This window comes from Squalius cephalus, assembly GCF_949319135.1.
Source record: "Squalius cephalus genome assembly, chromosome: 10".
Lineage (NCBI taxonomy): Eukaryota > Metazoa > Chordata > Actinopteri > Cypriniformes > Leuciscidae > Squalius > Squalius cephalus.
In genome coordinates this window covers 41,263,590-41,290,601 of record NC_137131.1, presented here as the reverse complement: position 1 = coordinate 41,290,601, position 27,012 = coordinate 41,263,590, and the positions used below count along the sequence as shown (strand labels likewise).

Below are 27,012 nucleotides of genomic sequence, written 5' to 3'. Positions count from 1 at the left end.
GTTCCTCGCCTTTAACAGATGCTGGACCTCCCTTGACATCCAGGGCTTCTGGTTGGGGTAGACCTGGATGCGTTTGTCTACTGTGACAATGTCTATGCAGTATTTAATATAACACAGAGCACTGTCTGTAAACATATCCAGATCTGGGTGTTCAAAAGTGTCCCAATAGGTCCTGTCAAAGCAGTCCTGCAGCTGCTGGGAGGCTCCATCAGGCCATGTTTTAATAGTCTTTGTGATGATAGGAGTGGTTTTCTTAATGGGGGTGTATGCCGGGACTGACAGCAGTGACAGGTGGTCAGACTGGGCCAGGTGTGGTAATGGATTGACCTTGTAGCCCCGCTTGATGTTTGAGTAGACCTTTTCCAATGTATTAGCTCCTCTGGTTGCACACTTTACGTGCTGATGGAATTTTGGGAGCACTGCTTTTAATTCTGCGTGGTTGAAATCCCCTGCAACAATACACACTGCATCAGGATACCTACTTTGCTGATTGCTAACGCTGCCACTTAAAAGTATGAGAGCTGAGTTAACGTTAGCATCCAGTGGAATATAAACAGCAGTAATCAGGACAACAGTAAACTCTCTAGGGAGATAAATGGGACGACATTTGATAGTCACATACTCCAAATCTGGGGAGCAATGCCTGTCTAATATCACTGTGTTAGTACACCAGCAGTTGTTGACATACACACACAGCCCCCCTCCTCTGCTCTTACTAGAGTTACTTGTCCTGTCCTGGCGCTGTGCTGTGTAGCCTGCTAGCTGGATAGCTAAGTCCGGGATGAGTGAGTGGAGCCAGGTTTCCGTGATCAACAGGATGCAACTGTTCTTGATGGCATTATTTGTTGCAACCTGAAGCCTCAGTTCATCCATTTTATTAACAAGCGATCTTGCATTGGAGAGGAAGATGCTGGGAAGCGGTAGTTTGTGTGGCTTCCTTCGTAGCCTTGCTAGCGCGCCGGCCCTGCAGCCCCACTTTTGTTTCCTCTCTTTGCGCCCCGCCTTCTCCGCCTGCCCGCTGGGATGATAATCCACGGAGAACCAGGGCACCTCGCGATATCCGGAGGAATGTTGTGTGAGCGGTGAAAATCAGTGGAAATTCTCTGTTTGCTACACATGCCAAACTTCCATAGATCATGTCGGCTGTAAGTGTTGTTTGTACAATAAAAAGACTGGATACAGAACACCATACACACACACATTCGTAAAAAGAACCGACAGGGAAAGCACTGAGTCGCTGCAACTGTGTGCGCCGCCATCTTGGATCACATGACATGTTTTTTTTTGTTGTTACTTTTAAAACTGCATTTTCCAAAAGATGGGCAAAAATCTTTCACTACACCACGTCAAATTATCCATGTTATCCCCATGAATGAAAGTTAGAAATGTGGGTCAAAAAGACCCTGAACAGCACACAGGGGTTAAAAAAAATGGATTTGTTGTTTGTTGTGTTTTCATATTCAAGAGATTATAAGATAGATGCAGCTTTTTTGGGTTCGCATCAAATGTTCTTCGACTTTTATACATAATAAATTTGTTCATGAATAAAGATTGATCTGTTGAAAGCAGTTATTTTGAGATAGATGCCAAATGTTCTCCTCCTATTCATATTTGACATTGAGGGGGTGCATACAACATATTTGCCCACCGGCAACTATAGTTGCTGCACATTCAAATACGATTTTCAAGGGAAAAAAAAACAAAAACCTGGGGAAAATAAATGCAGAACATGTTCACATAGGACACTATTAACACAACTATATGCATGAAACCATTCAGAAAAATTTGGGCACAAATGGGTTAAGAGTTGTAACACAGGGCGTTCATTTGTTGTGGAACTAGAGTTCTTAAAGACCCAGAGACAGACTACACACTGTCTCAACCGGTCACAACACATGAGCAACAGTTATGGAGAGTTTTAATTTGCAACAACTTGCCTCAGACATGAATATTAACTGGACGCCGATGTTTGCAGCCACAGTTTGCGGTACAGGTGCGTTAATTCTCTTCTGGAAATGGAGAAATAACCAGAAGATTCAGAAGAAAATACTAAACGCACGGAAGAGACGTGATAAATCACTTCAACAGGCTGAACAAGCGGTGCAACAATTTAAAATACAGGTAATAAAAATCTAACATGCATGCATCAATTATTAATGCAATATGCATTATGTATAGAGTAGGCTAAGTGTTTATGTTTATGAATATGCATGTCATGCATTTAGAAGTCATGGTTCTCATGATTATTGAAACTCAGAAATTATCATGTTGTCACTATATTGTGTAAGTTGTCACAGTGGAGCCTGCCACTGCTGAATAGAATTTTTTAGCAAAATTTATGTTACTGTAAAAGTGGAGGCGGTAACAAAAATCCATTGTTTTTTCTATTATATAATAATTAACACATTTAAAGCAAATTAAATAATTTATTAAATTAAGTAATCAATCCATAGAATTTAAATAAATTCATAAAATTAAAACTTTCCCCCATCTGACTTTTATGGAGAACAACCCTCGGTTTATCTTCACTATATTGTTGACTTTTGACCTAATGTATGTGAGTGTGGTGTTCATCTTAACAGATATTATATTACAAAAAATACTATGATACTGGAAAACCTCCCCTATATATTTTTTAACTAAATGTTTGGAAACCAACATAGAAAACCACCTCTAGAGAAAATAAGCATTTGTGTAACTGGATTTTTTTCCTCAAGTTGGTGAGATCAAGCCTCTGTGACAACTAGCCCCAGTCTCCCCTAGGTGAATATGTAAACATCTGATGTTTGTTTCTTGCATCTTTCCAGAACCCAGACTTTGGGAGCAGTTCAATAGTATCTCTGTCTTTGTCGGAGCTCACTGGGAAACTCCAGGACGGCTCCCTGCAGCCGGATGCTGTTCTACATGCTTACATGGAAAAGGTTGTGACTGTGGCCATATTTTACCTGTCCATAACTCTTTATGGGATTTATGACTTTATTCCCAGCTTCAGAGGTTTACAAATAACTTTTATTGTAAATCTTTTAAACATTGATCCATCTTTTGCTGTCTTTTCTTGATGCCATTTATTAATAGTTTAAATTTTTACTCATATTATAAATATCATCAAATAAGTAAATAAATATGTCTCTTCTTAAAGAAAGAAAAGTTCTAATTTCTAAAAATATAACATTGCAGTTATGGTATTATGGCAAATAATTCATTTGAACTGATTTGGTCATAATGTGGGAAATCAAACCAACATTAGGCATTCTGAGTTGATGCATTTAAGAAAAATAGACATGCAGCCCAACATAGTAATAATTAACAGAAAAAAGACAAGAGCGTGCATCCGTCTTTTGCCTGGATCATATGAACAATCTGCCCATACAGGCTATTTTGAACAAATGTGCATAAATCACAGGCTATGAAGACGCTTGTAAATTACAGTCTCTATAAAAGAAATGAACATAGCCAAATATGAGCCTTCACTGTCATGTAATAGGCTATCGGGGATATTTTAGCAGATTCACTCTGCATTTAAATGCGGTTGTCTCTCCTGGAACTCTGCAGTGTGGCCGTTGGTCCTCTTAGCAGCATGAAAAATAAAATTTTATTCAAATTATGAATAGATCATATACAGAAAGTGAGCAAAGAGTTGCAGCGTGATCGGCTACAATTCTCATCTCTGCAAATCACGTTGTAATTAGAAACCTTTGACGGTCTTCAGACTAACAGAGAGTGTGAACACAAACCAGCACGGGACCGTTTGAAAGCAGCAGCCTAGAAGAGGGTACTGGATTGAGTTGAAATAGTCAGAGCTATTGGACCCACAGTCCGCCGTGCCTATTGATTCCCGGCCCGCACCTGCACTGCAAATGACAGCGTAAATATGAATCTACCCATTACATCAAATATTAGCGGTTGCCCGCGTGCAGGACTCTATCTCTGCTGATTCTGCAGCCAATGAGATTGCTTGCTCAACATTTAAATAGCCTGGTTCAGTGTTCGCTGTAGGCTAGTCCTGAGAGTTTTCTGAACCCCTCCACCTCATATCTTACATTCTCACAGCAGCGTGTCTGTGTATCTATTATTAGTAGCAAGTCCATACTTACTGTGCAGCAGCAGCAATATCAGCAGGAGAATCGAGTCCGCCAAGACCAAATACATTAACATTGCCATATTCAGTAACATGCGAGAGTTTTCATGATTGCAATCATATATCTGCGTGCATATATACTTATGTGGTAAAAAAAAAATATATATATATATATTGAGTTATAAAGTCAGAATTGTGAGAATGTAGCAAGATTGTAGGCATCAACTTCCCCTCTCTCTCCCACATCTACTCCAACAGAGAGGCAAAGAAGGCCCAATCTATTGCAGCTGACCCTAGCCATCCCTTGTCCTGCCAGTTTAAGCTACTTCCCTCAGGCCGTTGGTACTCCATGCCCAGATGCAGGTCCAATAGACTCAGAAACTCTCTTATCCCGACTTCTATTTCGATTTTAAACAATTTACCAGAACTGTTTTAAATGTATTTCTTTACTATTGTGTTTCAGAGACTGTGGGTATTTTATGTTTTGCTGTATTGCTGTGTGTTTTGTCCTTGTGTTTATCTGCTGGCTGGACAAATAATTGCCCCTCGGGGACAATAAAGTTACCTTGACCTTGAGACATAAAGTCGCAATTGCATGTAATAAAGTCAGAATAGTTAGATATAAACTCACAATTCTGAGAAAAAACGTCAGTCTTTTTTTTCCTTGCATTTGCGAGTTTATAGCTCACAATTTATATATATATACACTGAGGAAAATAAGTATTTGAACACCCTGCTATTTTGCAAGTTCTCCCACTTGGAAATCATGGAGGGGTCTGAAATTGTCATCGTAGGTGCATGTCCACTGTGAGAGACATAATCTAAAAAAAAAAATCCAGAAATCACAATATATGATTTTTTAACTATTTATTTGTATGATACAGCTGCAAATAAGTATTTGAACACCTGTCTATCAGCTAGAATTCTGACCCTCAAAGACCTGTTAGTCTGCCTTTAAAATGTCCACCTCCACTCCATTTATTATCCTAAATTAGATGCACCTGTTTGAGGTCGTTAGCTGCATAAAGACACCTGTCCACCCCATACAATCAGTAAGAATCCAACTACTAACATGGCCAAGACCAAAGAGCTGTCCAAAGACACTAGAGACAAAATTGTACACCTCCACAAGGCTGGAAAGGGCTACGGGGAAATTGCCAAGCAGCTTGGTGAAAAAAGGTCCACTGTTGGAGCAATCATTAGAAAATGGAAGAAGCTAAACATGACTGTCAATCTCCCTCGGACTGGGGCTCCATGCAAGATCTCACCTCGTGGGGTCTCAATGATCCTAAGAAAGGTGAGAAATCAGCCCAGAACTACACGGGAGGAGCTGGTCAATGACCTGAAAAGAGCTGGGACCACCGTTTCCAAGGTTACTGTTGGTAATACACTAAGACGTCATGGTTTGAAATCAGGCATGGCACGGAAGGTTCCCCTGCTTAAACCAGCACATGTCAAGGCCCGTCTTAAGTTTGCCAATGACCATTTGGATGATCCAGAGGAGTCATGGGAGAAAGTCATGTGGTCAGATGAGACCAAAATAGAACTTTTTGGTCATAATTCCACTAAACGTGTTTGGAGGAAGAAGAATGATGAGTACCATCCCAAGAACACTATCCCTACTGTGAAGCATGGGGGTGGTAGCATCATGCTTTGGGGGTGTTTTTCTGCACATGGGACAGGGCGACTGCACTGTATTAAGGAGAGGATGACCGGGGCCATGTATTGCGAGATTTTGGGGAACAATTAACCTCCTTCCCTCAGTTAGAGCATTGAAGATGGGTCGAGGCTGGGTCTTCCAACATGACAATGACCCGAAGCACACAGCCAGGATAACCAAGGAGTGGCTCTGTAAGAAGCATATCAAGGTTCTGGCGTGGCCTAGCCAGTCTCCAGACCTAAACCCAATAGAGAATCTTTGGAGGGAGCTCAAACTCCGTGTTTCTCAGCGACAGCCCAGAAACCTGACTGATCTAGAGAAGATCTGTGTGGAGGAGTGGGCCAAAATCCCTCCTGCAGTGTGTGCAAACCTGGTGAAAAACTACAGGAAACGTTTGACCTCTGTAATTGCAAACAAAGGCTACTGTACCAAATATTAACATTGATTTTCTCAGGTGTTCAAATACTTATTTGCAGCTGTATCATACAAATAAATAGGTAAAAAATCATACATTGTGATTTCTGGATTTTTTTTTTTAGATTATGTCTCTCACAGTGGACATGCACCTAAGATGACAATTTCAGACCCCTCCATGATTTCTAAGTGGTAGAACTTGCAAAATAGCAGGGTGTTCAAATACTTATTTTCCTTATATATATATATATATATATATATATATATATATTTTTTTTTTTTTTACTTTGGGATGATAGAAAAAAGTGCAGAAAAACTAATGCAAATAATAAGCAATTATCAGTGCTTATTGTAGAGGTCTGTTTGAATGAAACCACTTGGTATCACAAACTGAGATGTGTAATGTCACACTTCAAAGGCTCTGGAAGTGAACAAGAATCTGAACTGCAGCACTGAGATCTTAATGGAGTCTGTGGAGCAACTGACAGAAATCAGCACTCAATCAGAGAAAGGTCTTCTGTATGGAGTGCCGATCAGCATCAAGGACAACGTTGGATATAAGGTCAATATAAGAGAACAGAGGATTACGCAGGTGAAGACAGGTGACTTCCTGTTTGTGGTGTACGTAACTTCCTGTTTGCATGTGCAGGGTCATGATTCTTCATGTGGTGTTGTGGGTAAGTTGGATCAGCCTGCGGTCATGGACAGTGTGGTGGTTACAGTGCTAAAGAAACAGGGCGCCATCCCATTCATCAAGACCAACATACCACAAGGCCTTCTCAGGTGAGTAAACAGTGCACATCATTCCTGTGGGAAAAACCTGGTGATATCAGATGATTTGCAGAGCAAGACGAGCCATGGGAATGAATCTTAAGTCAATGAGAGAGTATGAAGAGACCGTGCAGTTAGCAACTCTTTTACTGGAGCTTAGTCAATAAAGTTAATTTGTATTTTTCTGACATTATTAATGACAGTAAGCACCTTTATCCTCCAGTTGTTAATGTGAAAACTTATTTTCATTACAATGGGAAAAAAAAAAAATATATATATAGGCTATATATATATATATATATATATATATATATATATATATATATATAATGTCACAACATTGTCACAATGCAAAAATAAAATAAAAATAATAATAATGCTCCTATAGGATTTATATATAAAGATATATAAAGATATCTTTCCTCTCTTTATAAAGATGAGGGTTTTTTTTTCATTCTTTAATTTTTTCTTAATGGAGAAGGTAATGTCTCATTTTTATTTTCATTTTGCAGTGACCTTTCTTCGTTAAATTAAACTTTTCACCTCACAAAGCACCTAATTTTCTATAGAACAGAGACATGCAAGCCCTCTGTTCAGGCTTTTTTTTTTTTTTTTAAAGCTAGTATGCTGTTTCTTTTTTTTTTTTTTTCACAAATATCTTTATTGAATTTTTAAACGTTTTCCAGACATACAAAAGAAAAAATGTACAAAGAAACATAAAACATGGCGCAAGAAAGGCAAACACTATTATAACACTATAACAGTACTATTATTATTAGTATTGTTCTCAATGTGTATCCAAGATGGTGTATCAGTGGTAGAAAAATAATAAGTAGCAGCACAAAGTTTGAGCTGCCCAATAGTACAACTTGACATTAGGCAATCTAAGCCCCCCTCGGTCATAGGGCAGATATAGAAGGGAGAGCCGCAGCCTGGGGCGTTTACTATTCCATATAAATTTGGTAAAGGTTTTATTCAAGGAGGAAAAGAAGGATGCTGGAATGCATAAGGGGATGGACTGGAAAAGATATAAGAATTTTGGGCATTTTAATAATATTAATGCGACCTCTCATAGAAATTGGCATCCCACCCCATCTTTCTAAGGAGTCCAATACCTTTTTTACTAAGGGATCATAATTAATAGATACAATTTTCTTTATGTCAGGATTTATTTTAATTCCCAGGTAAGTGAAGCCTTCATAGGTACATGTAAATTGTGTTTGTATTGTAGGGTTATTTTTGTTCAGCATTAACAGGGAGCTTTGCTTTTGGTTAATTTTATACCCTGAGAATTCACCAAACATCTTCAGAATTTGGCCAACAGCCTGGACAGACCTCCCTAGATCAGTTAAAAACAAACAACATCATCTGCAAAAAGAGACAAGCGATGTTCTGTTCCTCCGATTTGAATACCAGTAATATCAGGGGAATTACGTATTGTCATAGCGAGTGGCTCGAGTTGAAATTAGACAAAAGTCAAGTTTCAGGGGTCAGCTAGAGTAGTACAGAAACTAGAGCAGAAGTGAGAATGTGTCTTCAGTTGTTTCTTGAAGGTTGTGATGGTCTCAGGAAATCAGGTAGAGGCTGAAAGCTCGTTCTACCACAGAGGAACTGAGAGAGTGAAGGTTCTGGAAAGCGATTTTGTACCTTTGTATCCATTGAGACTTTTTCAATTAGTTCAATTGTAGGGATACAATATAATTGCGATACTCCAAGACATAAGGTAAAAGGTTTAAAAAAAAATTAACTATTGATTAAAATGCTAAATTTGGTTATACAGTACATTGGGGGTGGAAATGAATAGGCTTGGACTTGGTGCTGATAACCCAATGCACAGGACAATAGTGACACCATAAAAATATTCATGATTCTGAAGCTGAAAAAAACAGAATTATTTTAGACGAATATGCTTGCACTCTGTCACTGACTAGATATATCAAAAATAATACTTTTTTTACTGGTAACATAAGACATTTGGCATTATCAGGACCCACACATGATCCTCCATTGCATTATTATACATCAACATTATATATAGTAGTTTAATCTAGTACTGACACTAAAACTCTGTAAACTTGAATTTTTTCTCACATAGTAATTTTCATTTTGGTTGAACTATACACAATACTTATTGTCACTATCCACGATACATATTGTTGCATTTTTGTATTGCGATATATTGTGACATGATATATTGTTACACCCCTATTCAATTGTAACCAACCCAACCCCTCTGTATTTGTATCGACTGTAGTTATGAGTGCAGTAACCCCATTTATGGGCAAACCTTGAACCCCTGCAACCTCAAGAAGACGCCTGGCGGTTCATCTGGAGGAGAGGGAGCTCTGATCGGAGGAGGCGGATCTATCCTGGGCTTTGGCACTGATATTGGAGGGAGCGTTCGTATCCCATCAGCCTTCTGTGGGATTTGTGGATTTAAGCCCACATCGAAGAGGATAAGGTTTGTATGTGTCTTTGGTCACATTTGTGTGAGGAGACTGTATATGGTGAGGAAAAGTTTCATTTTCCAAAGCAAAGGGTTCACAGCAGTTCTTGCTTCAGTAAATGACAACAAAGCTTTTAAAGATTCTGTCAGACAAATAAGTGTTTTATAAAATGCCTTGTGCCAGGTGGTAAATTAATGGATGCTGAGATTTTGCTATGTTTAAACAGTAACAGGGTTAACGTTTCATGATGTTGAGCCATTACTAGCCTTGTGCTCAAGGTCACGACACTACAAGGTGTTTATTAGAAATATAATTGAATGTCCATATTGCCATATTGTTTAGTAGAAAGTCAAGGTAACGGAGTTGATCATTTAAGAGACAAATCTAATAACATTTGAAAAAACTTGTTAACACATTTACAGCGTACAGGTGTCACTTCATAGTGATGATGATGTCGTCATAATTTTTTGCGTGTAAATTTTGATTAAGAACACATAATCTCATAATCAAGAGTATGATTATGGTCATTAAGGGATAGTTATAATGGCAACAGAGTGGATGCATAACATAGGAAAACAACTTCAAGTATTTGAATAATGCATTATATCTTTAATATCTTTAAAAAAATACAAAACGAAAGAAAAAATACTAGAATTTGCTTGCATATGTTTTTTCATAATTAAAATGAGCGTATTTACTAATATAAAAAGGGGAATTTGGTAACACAGGGCTGAATGCCTATAATAACATATCTGTAAATAAAAACGTTTATATGTTAAAGAGGAACACAAAAGTCACAGTAAATGTGCTCAATTTCTGTAAATATTGTCATGATGCACGAACATTTCTTTATTCATAATATAATTTCTTATTTCTTTCTTTTGATTTTAGATTGACATTTTTTGTGAGATTCACCTGTAGCTCTTTTGTTGAGATGTTGTGCATATAATCTACTTGTTTTTTCTTGTTCTTTGATTTGCTTTATTTTTTATATCATCCTTGTTTAGTGGTCAAGAAATCAGTTCTTGTGTCAAAGGCCAGAAGTCAGGTAAGATCAGGTTTATCAAACTGCTGGTCTAGTTTTGAACTGTAAATAAACCGAAATATAAGATGTGCATAATCTATGTGCTGGATTACAGTGTTGTCCTCTATTGGCCCTTTGGCAAGAGACGTTGAGAGCGTGGCTCTGTGTATGCGGGCACTGCTTTGCCAAGACATGTTCACATTGGATCCCAATGTTCCTCCTATACCATTCAACCAAAAGGTCCTGTATAAATATAGCACATCAAATGCTTGTTTATGGGTCAATTATAGGTGAAAGCAGAATCTATGATACTTTCCTCTTATGAAACAGGTGTATGAGAGCTCAAAGCCCCTGAGGATTGGTTATTATGAGAACGATGGTTTCCAGCAGCCGTCTCCAAGCATGGCCAGGGCCTTCAGGGAGACTAAAGCCCTGCTGGAGAGAGCAGGCCACACGGTACACAACTACACTACACTACATTAATAGTTCTTATATTAGCCATCGGCAGTTTGTTGGCAAGCAAAGGATATGCCCTTTTCAAACCATTAACACAACAAATAGTTATGTATTTGTAAAATACAGATCACCCATTTTTTACTGGATGTAACATCACAGTCTGAATGGCTTTTAAGATCTAAAATAAATAATAATTATGACTAAAATATACATATAGCTATCTTGTTATCTTGTGAATTTAAATGTAGTTTTCAAATTCTACATGTAACACCAGTAATTGTATTTTTATGAGAGCAGGGACTATTGTTGTTGTATGAATGTAATAATTAATAACTATGTTCAAATGAGTAAATGTGTGTGTTTCTGTATGTATATTTGTTTTTATATCCATTATATCACACATTGTTTGGAGAACAACATTGGGCAGGATGTGAAATATTTTTTTCATTTTAAATAATGGTTAAAATTAATTAATTTTTTAATAAAGAATAAATGTTAATAAATTCCTTGTACAAGTTAGCTTTTTTTTTTTGCTTTTGTTTATAATTTTTATTTAGTCATTTTAATTTCCATTTAAAAATGGGAAGCTGTAATGCAGACTCGGACGAGCTTGGGTTGAGATCCATGTGCAGCTTTATTAGTGAAGACAATAGAGTCAAACAAACAGTCAAGGGTCAGCAACCAGCAAAGGACAGGACAGGACAGTCAGCAAACCATCAGGAACAGAGAGTTACAGCAAACAGAGGAAGGTCAACAAGGAGTCATAAACACATTAACAGTCCGCGCGTCACAACACAGAAATGATAAACTGGGAAAATAAATGCTTAGAAATGTCCACTAAGGCAAAACAAGACTTTGCACAGATAATAGAAATTAATTAAAAAAACATTGCTAATTTAAGCAATAATCGTCAGATTATTTTATTATCAAAAGAGACTGTAATAAAATATGGACGTTCTAAAAAAACATCATGAAGTTGTGATGAAGGGCAAAATTAGCTATATAGACCAAAACCACTTTTTGTAACAGGCTGTAAACACATTGTTTCTGCTGTAAAGTTGGGCATATTAACATGGGGGGTATATGGGATTGACTCTCTTTGTCTCTAGCGGCCTGTCGATGAATTTTAACAGTTTAAGTCACTTCCGTGTTGGATTCAAGAGAGAGACCGGAAAGGTTGCGGCTTGGTTTAAACACTATACATTATACAGAACGTGTGATAAGTTGAGATTGCAGACTTGAAAAGCAGGTCTGATGTTCTGGTCTGGTGTGTTGTTCACATTTCAGCTTGTTCCTTTCCCACCTCTACGGGTCTACGAAGTCTTCTTTGAGTTCACTTTTAAAGGGGTCATGGCTGATGGAGGCAGAGCGCTCTACAGTCATCTGTACGTCTGGTATCAGCACATTCACACGTCATGATTGATATCCATTAGAACGTACTCGGTTACCTAATGTAACCTCGGTTCTCTCTAGAAGAGGGAACGAGTATTGCGTAAGTTGCTTACACATCGGGAAAGTCTTCTTTCTTCGAGATCTGAAGCCAAAAAATTATCCTTAATTTTGTATTCATTGTCAACGCAGTGCAGCAGCCGGCAGACCAAGTCAGGCTGTATGAGCGTGCTCATTGGCTGCTCGGCGGCAACTGCTTAAGCCTATCAGTGAGCCTCGTGAAACGTGACCTCCAATGAGGGCGCTTCGCGCCCTCCACACCCTTCTAACCGTCAAGATGGGTGTGGCCAGTGTGTATATAACGAGTGCTCACAGGCTGAATATCTGGTTTTCGTAGTCTGAAGCGCAAAAGCTCGTGGCGCGACACGGCAGGTTACGCAATACTCGTTCCCTCTTCTAGAGAGAACCGAGGTTACATTAGGTAACCGAGTACGTTCTCTTACGAGAGGTTCTCTCGTATTGCGTAAGTTGCTTACGCATCGGGAACCCCTTATCAACGCTGTGCGCGCCGAGCATCCAGCACATGAAACCGGGGAAAAACATTCTGCTGGAACAGGTGGCCGGTCGGAGAGACGGGCCAACACAGTACAAAGCACTTCACCCAGTATATAAAATAGAGCGGCGCGGCCGGTCTATAAGTATATATCAGTGCAAAACAGTGGGGCCGGCAGCGCGAGCCCACACAGTACATAGGCACTCATTAGGGTAAGAAAAGAGCGACATAATCGGCCTTTTACGAAGAAAATAATCCCCCGTGCAACACAGTGGAAGACGGGTGGCCAGCAGCGCGGGCCAGCACCGGTAAACAGCACGTGACGGGGAATGAAAAACAGAGCGGCCCAGCCGGTCTGAGTATAAACACTTTACCCTGAGTATCATACCAGAAAATATCGCCAGCATGTGAACGTAGTCTGCACATAAGCGACTGGGCAGAGCATACATGTCACTTATACTGACAGCAATTTAGCCTGTAAGGCGGGAACTTCCAGGTTATAAAACCTCACGAATGTCGATGGGGAGGCCCAGCCCGCCGCCATACAAATATCGTGGATAGAAATTCCTCTGGACCAGGCCCACAAAGAGGCCATGCCTCTAGTAGAGTGGGCTCTGATACCCAGAGGGCACTGCAGGTGTTTGGAGGCATAAGCTGCTGCAATCGCGTCCACTATCCACCTGGACAGGCTCTGTTTCGAGGCGGCGAGACCCTTGGTGCGTCCGCCGAAGGAAACAAAGAGCTGCTCGGAACGCCTGAAAGCGGCGGAGCGCGTGATGTAAACTCTCAACGCCCTGACAGGGCATAGGAGGTTATCACTGTCCCCATTATCGGATGCTGGCAGAGCCGAAAGGGAAATGATTTGTGCCCTAAAAGGGGTTCCAATCGCTTTGGGGATGTAACCGTGTCTCGGTCTGAGAATGACTTTCGAGTCGTTCGGTCCGAACTCAAGACATGCAGGGCTAACAGATAGCGCGTGCAAATCCCCCACGCGTTTTACTGAAGACAGAGCTATCAGAAAAACGGTTTTGAGCGACAGGTACTTTAAATCCACGGATTCAAGCGGTTCAAAGGGAAAAGCCTTCAGGGCCTCCAGGACCAAGGACAGATCCCAAATAGGAACCGAGGGGGGCCGCGGGGGATTCATCCGTCTAGCTCCTCTGAGGAAGCGGATAATGAGCTCGTTCCTTCCTATTGCCTGGCCGCGCGTCGTCTCAGCGAACGCTGCGATAGCCGCCACATACACTTTGAGCGTGGAAGGGGACCTGCCCTTGTCCAACAGCTCTTGTAGGAAGGAGAGCACCCGTGGGACCCCACATACGCGTGGATCCAAGCTCTTAGTAGCGCACCATTTAGAAAACACCGACCATTTAGACGCGTAGAGCCGTCTCGTGGAGGGGGCTCTAGACTGCGTGATCGTGTTCACGACCCCTTCTGGCAGGTCAACGGGTATCCGTTGATTACCCATGCATGCAGAGACCATCGTTCTGGATGGGGATGCCAAATCGATCCACCGGCTTGAGAGAGGAGATCCTTTCTCACCGGGATCGGCCATGGGGATGAGTGCGACAGCCTCACTAGCTCTGGGTACCAGGTTTGGTTCTCCCAACGCGGGGCTATAAGAAGCACTGGGCAGTGCGTTTCCCTGATCCTCGAAATGACCTGTGGTAACAGGGAGATCGGGGGAAAAGCGTACAGCGGGAGGCTGGGCCATGTCTGGGACAGCGCGTCCTCGCTTTTCGAAAAAAATTTCGGGCAGTGAGCGTTGTCTCTCGACGCAAAGAGGTCGACCTCCGCTCTGCCGAATAGGCGCCAGAGAAACTGGACTGTCTGGGGGTGCAGAGACCATTCTCCCAGGGGAATGTTGTCTCTGGACAGTCTGTCTGGACCGACATTCAGGTGGCCCGGCATGTGCGCGGCTCTCAGCGAGCGCAACGAGCGGTGAGCCCACACGAGAAGGCGTTCTGTCAGCTTGCACAGGTTTCTGGATTTGACACCGCCCTGTCGGTTCACATAGGATACAACGGACATGTTGTCCGAGCGGACTAGCACATGGTGATCCTGTATGAATGGGAGGAAGCGCTTGAGCGCGTTCTCGACCGCTATCATCTCCAAACAGTTTATGTGGAGGCATTTCTCCTGGTCTAACCACAGGCCAAAAACCGGTTTGCCCTCGAAAAGAGCGCCCCAACCTGAGGTGGAAGCGTCCGTCGAGATAACTTTGCGGCGTGAGATGGCTCCCATTGTCACTCCCCGCTGGTACCAGTCGGCTGCTAACCAGGGCTTCAGTGCTGAAACGCAGCTCTGAGTCACTCTGATTCGAATGCCGCCGGAAGCCCAGGCTCTGTGAGGTACTCGGGCATTCAGCCAGCGTTGTAGCGGGCGCATACGTAACAGACCCAGCTGAAGCACTGCTGCAGCTGAAGCCATACAACCCAGCATCCTCTGAAATGTCTTGAGAGGTGCGGTGCTGCCCGGCTGGAAGGACGCGGCCAGGTGTCGAATGCAGCGCGCGCGCTGTGTCGACAGGTGGGCCGTCATTGCCACAGTGTCCAGATCCAAACCCAGAAAAGAGGTTGACTGACTGGGCACTAATGAGCTCTTGGTCCAGTTGACCGTAAGCCCCAGGCTGTCCAGGTGGCTTAGAAGCACTGTTCTGTGGGCGATAAGTTCGGCCTCTGACTGTGCTAGAATTAGCCAATCGTCCAAGTAGTTCAGAATTCGCATTCCCCGACCCCTCAGGGGAGCGAGAGCCATGTCCATGCACTTCGTAAATGTACGGGGTGCTAACGACAGGCCGAAAGGTAGGACGGTGTACTGATATACCTGACCGTCGAAGGCGAATCTCAAGAATGGCCTGTGACGGGGTATTATCTGGATCTGAAAGTACGCGTCTTTTAGATCGAGAGATATAAACCAGTCCCACGGGCGAATCTGCGTGAGAATTTGCCTGGTTGTGAGCATTTTGAACGGTCTTCTCATAAGAGCCTTGTTCAAACGTCTCAGATCCAAAATTGGTCTGAGAGCTCCGTCCTTCTTGGGAACGAGGAAATAACGGTTGTAAAAGCCCGACTCGCTCACAGCAGGGGAAACCGGTTCTATAGCCCCTTTGCACAAAAGTGTGGCTATCTCTGCTCGAAGTAGATGTGCTACTTCCCCATTCACTCTGGTCTTGATACGCGCTTGAAAGCGCGGAGGGCGGCGAGCGAACTGCAGAGTATAGCCCTGTTTTACTGTGCTTAGCACCCAATCTGACGCACCTGGAATAGCTTCCCACGCTTTCGCGTGTGCAGCCAGGGGCAGAATGGCCTCCGGGCTCTGATCGCTGCGCATCGCAGGCTCGAGAGCTCGAAACGGAGGGGCGGGCGCGGTGCGCGCGCTCTCGGTGCTTAGATACGGCGGGTCGCACGCATCGATAACTGGCCGATTCACACACAGTGTCCCGGTGGCTTTGGACGGGGAACATACAGTGTGAGGCACGACGCGTGACAGCGGCGTCGGGGGCGAAATGTTCGAAAGAATGTGTGAGCGCGTGGGAGCGGGCACAGCATCTGCATTTAAAACATGACCGGTTGTGAGGGGATGTGTAACAGAGCGGGCAGTGAGTAGGTGTGGGCACAGCGGGGTGGACACGTGACCTACTTTTAACACTCGAGCGGCTTCTGCCTGCTTTATGAGAGTGGGCTCTGTGAGAGACACAGGGTTTATAGTGCTTGTGTGCAGAGGTGAACACAGAGAAGTGGGCACGTTTACTGCATTTGAAACACATACGGCGTGAACCGTGCAACCAGACATAATGCTCTTTTCGAGATTTCTCTGAGTCGCCGTGAAAACGGCGGTTGTGTGCAGGCGAGAGGGTGGATTCACCGGCTCGTTGGCTGCGATATGAGTGTCTGCAGTAACCGTGGCAACGGGGACTGACAGGGCATGAAGCTTTGACGATGGTCCGGCCGCGGCGGGACACAATCGTCGCTTCTTTCCTCGGGCTAGGAGGTTTTTGCAGGCTCAGGTTTTACCGCAATCCTCTGCCGGGGTCCCCGGGGAGGAGGCGGCCTGATTCGGCTGGTCGAGCGAGATCGAGGGCGGCCGCCCTGTCGTCGCTGCGAGGACGGAGGTCGAGCTGGGCGCTGGGCAGAGCTTTGCGCAGGCTGGTCACGAGGACGGCGTGCGGCAGACCTAGAGCGCCGAGGCAGAAAAAGATTCATCGCCTGTGTAGTCTTCTGAACCTCCGAGAAGCGGTCCACGATCCCGTTTACCGCTGGGCCAAACAGGCCGGTGGGGGAGAGGGGGGCGTTAAGGAACACCGCGTGCTCAGACTCCCTCATGTCAGCGAGCGTGAGCCAGAGATGCCTCTCTGAAACAGTCAGAGAGGCCATGCACCGTCCAATGGCCTGGGCAGCGGATTTCGTGGCGCGAAGGGAAAGGTCCGTCGCGCTCCTTAAATCCGTGATGGAAGCAGAATCTGAACCTTTCTCGTCCAGATCACGGAGGAGGTTAGCTTGGAGAATCTGCAGTACGGCCATAGAGTGGAGTGCAGATGCAGCCTGCCCGGCGGCGGTGAAAGCGCGGCCGACGAGGGCTGATGTGGTCCTGCAAGCTTTGAACGGGAGGGCAGCCTTTGAGCGCCAGCCAGAGGGCGGGCAAAGGTGCGCTGCGACCGCCTCTTCCACGGGGGGGATGGCATTGTACCCCTTCTCAGTGGCGCCGTCAACCTGTGAGAGCGTCGATGAGGCGTGCGAAGAAACTCTCGCGGAGAATGGAGCATTCCACGATTTAGAGAGCTCGCTGTGAAGCTCAGGCAGGAAGGGTGCGGTTCTGGACGCTGGCTGTCGGCGGTGGTGATGAAGGAAGCAGCCGTCGAGTCTGTTCGGTGCTGGCTCCTCAGGAGGAGACCAATCAAGGCCCAGCTGTTCAACAGCCCGCGTGAGGAGGCGTAAAAGTTCCGCGTCCTCGCCCGCTCGAGTACGGCCCGAATCCTGGACTGAAGAGGCAGTAGACCATTCCTCGCTGTCAGAGGCCAGGATGGAACAGCTGTCAGCGGCGCGTTCATCAAACTCGTCCGCCTCATCCCCTGAAGCGGCGGCGGCGCGGGCGGGAGCCGGCGGCTGCGCGGCCAGGAGGGGGGGCGGGGAAGGCGAGAGAGAAGCTTGAGGGAGATGTTCCGGCGAGCTTCTAAGCGCCTCGTCGATCTCCGGTGGTCGCTGTGAGCGGCGCTTTTTCTTGCGCGGCCCAGCAGGTACAGGCGGAGCGACATCATGGTTGAAAACTTCAAGTCGAGCCCGCAGGGTCGACATTGAAAGTTCCTCGCACTCAGGGCAGCCGCCCGTAGAGAGTGCGGTAGCGGCGTGCTCGCGGCCCAGGCAGAGAGCGCAGATGAGGTGGCGGTCTCCGTTGCTGAGCAGGAAAAACGGGGCATTTTGAAAAAAACGGCCCGTGCTCTTTTAGAGTGAGAGAGAACGTGTGTCGCAGGGCGAACACACGCAGCAATAGAAAGGATACGTCGCCGGATAGCGTAGCAGGCACGGAAGGCTGAAGGCGGCGAAGGCGGCCGGCTTCTTCAGGCGCTGTCCTAAGCTTGCTGGTCGCTGGTTTCAACGGCGGAGGCTCTCAAGATCCAGCGATGCGAAGAGCTTCGCTGAAGACAAGAAAATCAGATATTCAGCCTGTGAGCACTCGTTATATACACACTGGCCACACCCATCTTGACGGATTGGAGGTCACGTTTCACGAGGCTCACTGATAGGCTTAAGCAGTTGCCGCCGAGCAGCCAATGAGCACGCTCATACAGCCTGCCTTGGTCTGCCGGCTGCCGCACTGCGTTGACAATGAATACAAAATTAAGGATAATTTTTTGGCTTCAGATCTCGAAGAAAGAAGACTTTCCCGATGCGTAAGCAACTTACGCAATACGAGAGAACCTCTCGTAAGAGAACTATTCCAGTGTTTCTGGCCTCATTAAAGACGCTGTAGTCACCTCTGATTCATAGTAATCACACATTATATTTGTATTCATATGTGTGTGATTTCAGGAAGCCAGGCCCCATTGATCCGTGTCTCCGGGATCAGGCCGCCCTGTTGCGGATCCCAGGCTTCATACAGAAGTTACTCTCTGTTGTTCTGAAGCCTGTTGTGAGTTCTGTAAATGTTGTTTCTGTTTCTCATTTGCATCTAATTAAGCAATCTGTTTTACTCAAGCTAATATTTTTTTAAACTGTTTTATGTTTGGATTACTTTCTCCAGTATCCGCGGTTGTCTGCAATCCTGAAAGCAAGTGCTGGAGTTGGGTAAGCTACAGACATTTTTTGTTAATATTAATTTGCATAATGAATATAAATATGCTGATAAATCTTGTGTTCTTGAGTGTAATTTAAGTTACGATTAAACAGTAAAGACAGTAGCCTAGAGACCTCTACATTATTACAAACTGTGAATTTTTTAACTTTCTATGCATTAAAGAATCCTGACAAAAATCTATCATGTTTTCTACAATAATCTGAATTGTACAATAATTCTACAATAATCTGAAATGTTTTGAACATTGATAATCATAAATGTTTATTGAGCAGCAAATCATCATATGAATGATTTCTGAAGGATCATGTGACACTGAAGACTGGAGTAATGATGCTGAAAATTCAGCTTTGATCACAGGAATAAATTACATTTTAAAATATATTCACGAAGAAAACAAGTAATTTTAAATTGTAATAATATTTCACAATAGAACTGAGCAGAATTGAAATGATACCATTCCTTAATAGCTTTTTTTTTCTCTTGCAAGGTCTGTAGCAGAATTATGGAGACATCATGTAAAAATTGAGGTAGAATTTTATTATTTTGATTTTATTATTAATATTATGTGGTCTTTCATCAACACCACTGAGATTGTAGAAATGATTATCTCAGTGTAATAGAGGCCTATGGTTCTCTCTGGTCATTGCTGTAGCACATTAAATCACGTGAAGCCTCACATTATGCGCATTGTTTCTTCATTTTCATTCCTGGAACCATTTATAATCCCTGCTAGGAAACATTTAAATGCCATCCTGACAAAAAAAACAAAAAAAACAAAAAAAAAATATTATGTGTCCTCATTTCATTTTGGGGAAAGTTACTTTTAAAAGTTATACAATATTGTGTTACTCCCTAAAAAAGTGACTAAATGCATTAATTAGTTACTTTTTATAGACAGTAATGTGTTACGTAACATAACACATTACTGTCTATAAAAAGTAACTAATTAATGCATTTAGTCACTTTTTTAGGGAGTAACAAAATATTACACCTGGGCTGGGTTTATAAAAAAAAAAAAAAAAAAAAAAAAAAAATAATATATATATATATATATATATATATATATATATATATATATATATATATATATATTTTTTTTTTTTTTTTTTTTTTTTTTTTTTTTTTTTTTTTCTTGGTAAATGTAAATGACCTTTCACACCAAAAGTGAATAAGCCTCAGGCTGAAGGAAATGGAAATTCACGTCTGTACAGCAGCTCAAACAAACCTTTCAGCTGTGCTGCAATTCTGGACCCGGAAGAAGAAGAAAGTTCAACTCTTACTTCAGCATTAAAAACAAAAAAGAAACGCATATGATGTTTATGATGGAATACCACAATATTTAAAGGTGTTTAGCAGTGATATTTCTATTTACAGCGAAGTATGCTAATTGCCTGCACAGTGCACAGAATATGATGCCATTAAAATAAAACAATATAATATGTAACAATTAAGTTTACAGTGGCTTCATAAATTAATTAAAAACATAAAGCAAAACACCTGATGCACATTTCTTAGTTCTTCATTTTCTAGAAGTAGAGTTTAAGAACCTTGCTGTATTTTTGTGTAATTAATTAAGAGAAAATACACCGCCATCTTACTCTGACAAAAGTGACTTGAACGCACATACCGTCGTAAACACGACTTCCCACCTCATAAATACGAACTTCCCAGGAGGACTTGAACGCACCATAATCCCGATTTCTCTTAACAGGAGAGCTGTCAGTCAATACATGGGAAAACAAAGAAACCTGTTACTTATTTGAAAAAGTAACTTAGATATTTTGTCGTAAAATTAATAGTAATTCGTTACTTGAAAAAAGTAATGCGATTACATAACTCGCGTTACTTGTAATTCGTTACCCCCAACATTGATTGACAGTGCGTCCCAGCAGTTGAGCAAATTAATTTTCCTGGCACATACTTTGTATCAAAAGTGATTCTTATTCTGACATGATTGTATGTATTTTGAGAATGTGTGAAAGGTTTTTTGTTTTTCTCATCTGTAGCAATACATTGATGAGGTGATAGCAGAGTGGAGGAGACTGAATGTGGACGTTTTGTTGTGCCCTATGTTTGGACCAGCCTTCAATTTACATTACAGCGGCCGTATCCCCAGTATGTATCCCCAGTACTTTACTATTACATTATCTTTGTGTCTATAAATCTGGGGTCGGCAACCTTTTTGTCATGAAGTGCAATTTTTTAATTTGTCATGTTAATCACTGTGCCACATCCCACTTCTCATTGCTTTTAGCTTTCAATTCCCTTATTATTACTAGTTAAAGGTACAATATGTCATTTTTTTGCTTTAAAAATAGCAAAAATGTTATATATTTTTTTTAGTTGTGTACTTGCATTATCCCGACTGTTTCCAACAATTTTCAAACCTGGAGAAATTTGTAATTTAATTCGAAGACACGTAATGTTTCTTTATTTCCGTTTTGTCGCCGTCAATGGCGTCATATCCACGTTCTCCCTGGTTTACGCTCGTACTGCCATAGCAACCAGAGCTATGAACCAGAGCCCTCTGATAGTAACCAAGGCGACAGACGTGGACAACTGTGTAGTTCGCAATGTCTATTTGCACGCTGTTGTTGTTTCGTTCAAACATTATGGACCATGGCAAGCAGACTTTGGATAAAAAAAGGAGAACTAAAACGAGAATCAATATCAGCGCGGTGTTTTCGAGATGCCGAAAGCTCCCATAGACAGTATATAAACGAGAGCTCCACGTCCGAGACTTCGACCGCTCCTACATGTACTTTATTAAACAGGTGAGCACATTTACATAAAACTAATCAATGTTATATAGGTCAACAATGATAAAATGTTACAATATGATCTGTATGTTATTCTAGCTACTGCTAGTCTCATGCAGACAAACTAACACATAGAATAACATAAATTTCAACACATTGAAATGCAGTTTAGTGTGATAGTGTAATGTTAGACCAAGTGAAACAGCGCTGCGTTACCTCACAAGTTAATTTGTCTAATAAACTGACCTGTGAGTTGTAATTCTGCACTTGCGTGTAGTTCGGTAGAATGAAATGTCCATGTTCCTTTTATATCCGCGGGACTTGCGTCGCGTGTGGAGCTGATAGCTGTCTCTAGCAATCCCGACCTGCTTCATATCACAGTCATGATAAAAACATCGATGTATTTACTCATCCATAAACATTATTAGATCGGTCGGCTTGACGTTGACGACAGATCCATAATTCTTAGCAAATGTTGCTTCATCAAACTACGCCTTTGTTATTGTAAGAGGTTAGCGCCCCCTAGCGGCGAAAAAAATTACATATTGTACGTTTAAAGGCAGGATTTTTCTAAAAAACTTTTTCCCAAATTTTTTTAAACTGTCTTTATATACCAATACATAATTCAAATGTAAGTACTCTGAAAAAGAGAGTATAAAAATCGAGTGTCTGTAGTCCTCTCAGGGATGCAATAAACACAGCTACTTATTTCCATTCGGAATGAATGAAATGATTGGCTGGGCGACTGTCACTCTCCCTCGCTACCATGGCTACCACCCCTGCCGCTACAGGAGCTGCACACATGCGCGCACCCGTTTGACTCGAGGAGGGGAAGAGGCACGGAAGCTATAGGAAGAATCACAATTATGACAGAGAAAGAGCAGTCAAAATTCCCAGTACCTGCATATACAGTCAGCGAAGGCAAACAAGGCAAAAAAAGGAACTAGTAAGGTAGAAAGGTTGGCTACTTGTCTCCGGAGTGTAATGTTAGTCCTCATCAGAGCCAACAGTGCTTTCATCATGGAAGCTCTTACATGCAAAACACCGTATATGTTATGAATCTTACACGAAATTCACCATCACAGTGTAACTGATGGTAATGGGAAAACGTGTATGTACTGTATCAATGCAACCTGTTTTTAGCTTTGCCTTATGTTACTAGCTCGTTACCGAATCAAACTCAATATATTTTAAACTTTACCAGTATCGATATGCTAGCTTGATAGTGAGTACTAACAGCCATGTTAGTTGTTTATATTCATAATGATAAAGTTAGGTATTTTATTACAAGTGATTCTGACATGATGTCACTACATGCACTGCGCTCCTCTCCGCTCGGCGCTGGCAAACGCGTCCTCCAGCTGAGAGATCGGCATCGCGCGTTCATGTGTTTTGGGGGTGTGGCTTTGGAAGGAGCCCAGTAGGGAGGGGGTGGGAGTGAATGGAATAAGTAGATGTGTTTATTGCATCCCTGAGAGGACTACAGACACTCGATTTTTATACTCTCTTTTTCAGAGTACTTACATTTTAATTATGTATTGGTATATAAAGACAGTTTAAACAAATTTGGGGAAAAGTTTTTTAGAAAAATCCTGCCTACCCTGCCTTTAATTTAATTGTGACTAGCAAAAATGTGTTTCCTGTTTCTAGTCAGCCTGAAACAAGTTTTGATAGACTTTTCTTCCCTATTGTGTCGTATACCCGAGTGAAACGGCTTCTGGAACAAGAACAAATGTGGGCGGGGCTTGATTTTGTCCATGAGGAATTGATTGGATGGTTGTGGTTTGCTATTGGCTGATCTCATGTGAGTGACAGGTTACCCCGCCCTCATCATCAGAGAAGAGAAGAGATTAAGAGGAAGGGAAAGTTATTTTAGTTAAAGTCCCCCTGTAGTCAATAATTTTATCCCTTAAAACTCATCTTTGATCACCAAAATGACACATTTAAAGTTTTTTTTCCTTGAAAAAAAATTCTTCATGCCTTAAAATAGCTTGAATGTAACTCTACACCCTTGCCTCAGTAAGTATATGCTGTTCTATGAATATGCAAGTGAGCCCCGCCTCCACTCACTCACTCAGCTCAGAGATTACAAGGTAGTTTGTGACGTCAGAAACACCAGCGATTTCAAAGCGTGTTTTTGAGACTGTCTTTGGTTCACTGCAGTTTTAAGGAGAAAATACTCAGCAATGGTGTCGACTTATGAATTTACACATGGCTTGTCTTAAAGCATATTAAAAACACCACATAGACACATAAACAGCATTAAAAGCTGGATTTTCACCTAATTATGTGCACAGATATATAATTTATAACAAACACTGCAATATTCCATTAGAAATAAGAATGGTCAATTTTGATTTCATGGTGACTTTAACAAAAAGGCTGATGTAGATTGTGATCCAATGTCTGTTTGATATTATGCAGTAAGTGTCTGCGGTTTAAAGTTACTTATTAACTTGACAGTCATGATTTCAGCATTACATACGGCCTTCAACAGTCACCTAGATGCAGTAATTGTTCTCCACTCCTGAAGGTGCTCTCAGCTACACATCCCTGTACAACCTGCTGAACTTCCCAGTCGGGACTGTGACCGTGTCTACAGTGACGGAAGAGGACGAGGCACAGCTCAGTCAGTATAAGGGTTTCTATGGAGACGTGTGGGACAAACTCTTCGTTGAGGTAGGTTTTCACAGTGCAAGACCACTGAAGTTAAGTTGCATTAAATCCATAGGATGTTTTTGTCAACCTTAAAGTGTTGTGATAAATTGTGTGTTGTATGCCTGACATCCACAAGGCGGCAGTATAGTCACGATTACAAAGACAGAATCACGAATGGGATCATGTACTTTTATAAAACAGACATGTGATAAATGTAAAGCTCTGCTTAACTCCAGTAACCAATAGTAAAGCCATATGTGGGACTATTTGGACTGTGTATATTTTAAGGCCCTTATATGGAGAATTTCTTTTCTTTTTTTAAATGTCTAATCATTTCATTACAAAAAATAAGCCAATTTTTTAAACTATTACCCCCAGTATCCCAAATATATGTTGAGAGTGTTTTTTTGTTTTTCTTACTAACTCTTAAACACTCCATTATTTGAACCTTGTCACAGTATGTTTGGGATTAATTTATTTGAATAAGTTAATTTGATAACTCTGGTAGTTTTACTTTAGTTTTGGTATGCTTTGAAGTAAATCACACATTATAACATGGGGAAAAAATATTAATAATTCATTTAAAATGTTTGGAGGTTGAATGGTCAATATAGAAACGACCTTAGCGAACAAATGTTATTGCACAGACCACAATATTTATTGTCAACAATAATTTGTGCCATGAAACATTTTTGTGAAATTTGTGTTATGTGATTTAAATTTATATATATATATATATATATATATATATAATGCATTTTTGCATTTGCATTACTTTTGCATTACAAAGTCAAACACATCGTATAATATCAGTAATATGTCATGGGATGCAAATGTGTGTGTGTGTGTGTGTGTGTGTGTGTGTGTGTGTGTGTGTGTGTGTGTGTGTGTGTGTGTGTGTGTGTTTTCAGGCAGTGAAGGATGGCGTAGGTCTCCCTGTGTCAGTTCAGTGTGTATCTCTACCGTGGCAGGATGAAATGTGTCTGCGCTTTATGAGAGAGGTGGAACGGCTCACAGCCAAAAACTCACCAAAAATCACCAGGAAACACGATGACTGAAATTCAGCTGCGTGTGTTTCTGAGCTGCAAACGGTTCAGTCGTAGGCGAGTTATGAACAGGCCGACACAGAATCTGTGACCACAGAAACATCCACAGAATTTGATCATTGTTCATCAGGTGTTTTAGCTGATATGATGATGCTTTTGACTAACAACCAGACTTTAGTATGATGTATTTCATTAATGTTTACATCTGATCATTCTTGAGATTGTGTGTTGAGTTAATGTATATTTTTGATGTTTAAATCAGATTAACATGTAAAAATGACTAAAAGACATTAATAGGTTGATCTGTTTGTCCAACCAGTGGCAGACAACGAGAAACTATTTGAAACTGGGCTTAACTTTTGGTGAAGATAGTGGCACTGAAATTACACACTTCATCTTTAATAAACAAATAACTTTCAATCATTCTTCAGTGTTTAAATGAAGCGTGAATATTTGCAATCAGGATAGAAGCAATGCAGCTTCATCAAGCCTGAATGAGGATTTAAATGCATCTCTTCATATCTGTATCATTTTGTATATTTTAATGCCTTACAAATTCATTAAACTAAAATGAATCAGTACATCACAGGTTCACTGAAAGCGTGTTCCTTGCTTGTCTGTCGGTATGAGATGAGCGCTGCTCGTTTTCTCTGCCCTGAATGATGACTCTGGTTGGAAAGGCTTTAACTGGACTTAATGACACATGACACCATCAGCTCCAGTGTAATGTAAATATTTGTCTGTTCTGGGTTTTGCACACATTTTACATTCTTCATTTGCATTAGTCATCAAGGATGGGAAATCATTAGGGACATTTTGATTTCTTCTCATTATATTGTTCTCTTTCCGGGTCCACTGCTGAAATGAACCCTAACTCTAATTCTTGCCTGAATAAAGAAATGTATTAAAAAAAAAATTGATTTAATAATGTAACATGAAGACATACGATACGCTACTTTTGGGATCAGTAAGGTTAAATTTTTTTTTAAAAAGAATACTTTTATTCAGCAAATATGCATTCAATTGATTAAAAGCGATAGTAGAGACATTTAGTGTTACAAAAGATAATTATACAGTAGTTACTAAAGTTATAAATATGGATATTTTCCTTACAAAAATGCATCACTTCACTTCAGAAGGCCTTTATTAATCCCATATGGAGTCATATGGATTACTTTTATGATGGACGGATGCACTTTTTTGGGGCTTCAAAATCTCAGGTAAAGCTTGTAAGAGCCAGGATATTTTTTTAATTAATGTCATATACACCTGGGATAGTTTGATGGTGAGTAAATTATGGGATAATTTTCATTTTTGGGTGAACTAACCCTTTAAAATACATGCAAAATTGGAGTATCACATAAAACATTTACGAATAAAGCTGCATTTCAATCCCATGTGTTCAAGAGAACAAAATCGTCACTTCCTGGGAAATCGGCGCAAAATATCAGTAAAAAAAAATG

At 41.6% G+C, this 27,012-nt stretch overlaps 2 protein-coding genes across 2 annotated transcripts in view; one reads left to right on the top strand and one right to left on the bottom strand.

The window, feature by feature from the left end:
- The window catches only part of uqcrh (ubiquinol-cytochrome c reductase hinge protein), a 77,637-nt gene that overhangs the window by 38,244 nt on the left and 12,381 nt on the right, over positions 1-27,012 (bottom strand). The gene's annotated exons all lie outside the window — the stretch shown is intronic.
- On the top strand, positions 1,878-26,286 carry LOC307165955 (fatty-acid amide hydrolase 1-like). The gene is made up of 16 exons (XM_079884039.1): positions 1,878-2,121; positions 2,808-2,921; positions 6,571-6,714; positions 6,802-6,935; positions 9,178-9,384; positions 10,378-10,418; positions 10,510-10,634; positions 10,725-10,850; positions 12,138-12,235; positions 17,274-17,438; positions 18,822-18,921; positions 19,033-19,076; positions 19,574-19,613; positions 21,093-21,201; positions 24,379-24,524; positions 25,415-26,286. Exons 1-16 carry the CDS (start codon positions 1,909-1,911, stop codon positions 25,559-25,561), a joined length of 1,953 nt encoding a protein of 650 aa, XP_079740165.1. The 5' UTR covers positions 1,878-1,908; the 3' UTR covers positions 25,562-26,286.

Coding starts and splice junctions, on each gene's coding strand:
- LOC307165955 (XM_079884039.1), top strand. CDS start 1,909: ATGGAGAGTTTTAATTTGCAACAACTTGCCTCAGACATGAATATTAAC. Junction 2,122..2,807: donor TGCAACAATTTAAAATACAG/GTAATAAAAATC, acceptor GCATCTTTCCAG/AACCCAGACTTTGGGAGCAG. Junction 9,385..10,377: donor CCCACATCGAAGAGGATAAG/GTTTGTATGTGT, acceptor ATCCTTGTTTAG/TGGTCAAGAAATCAGTTCTT.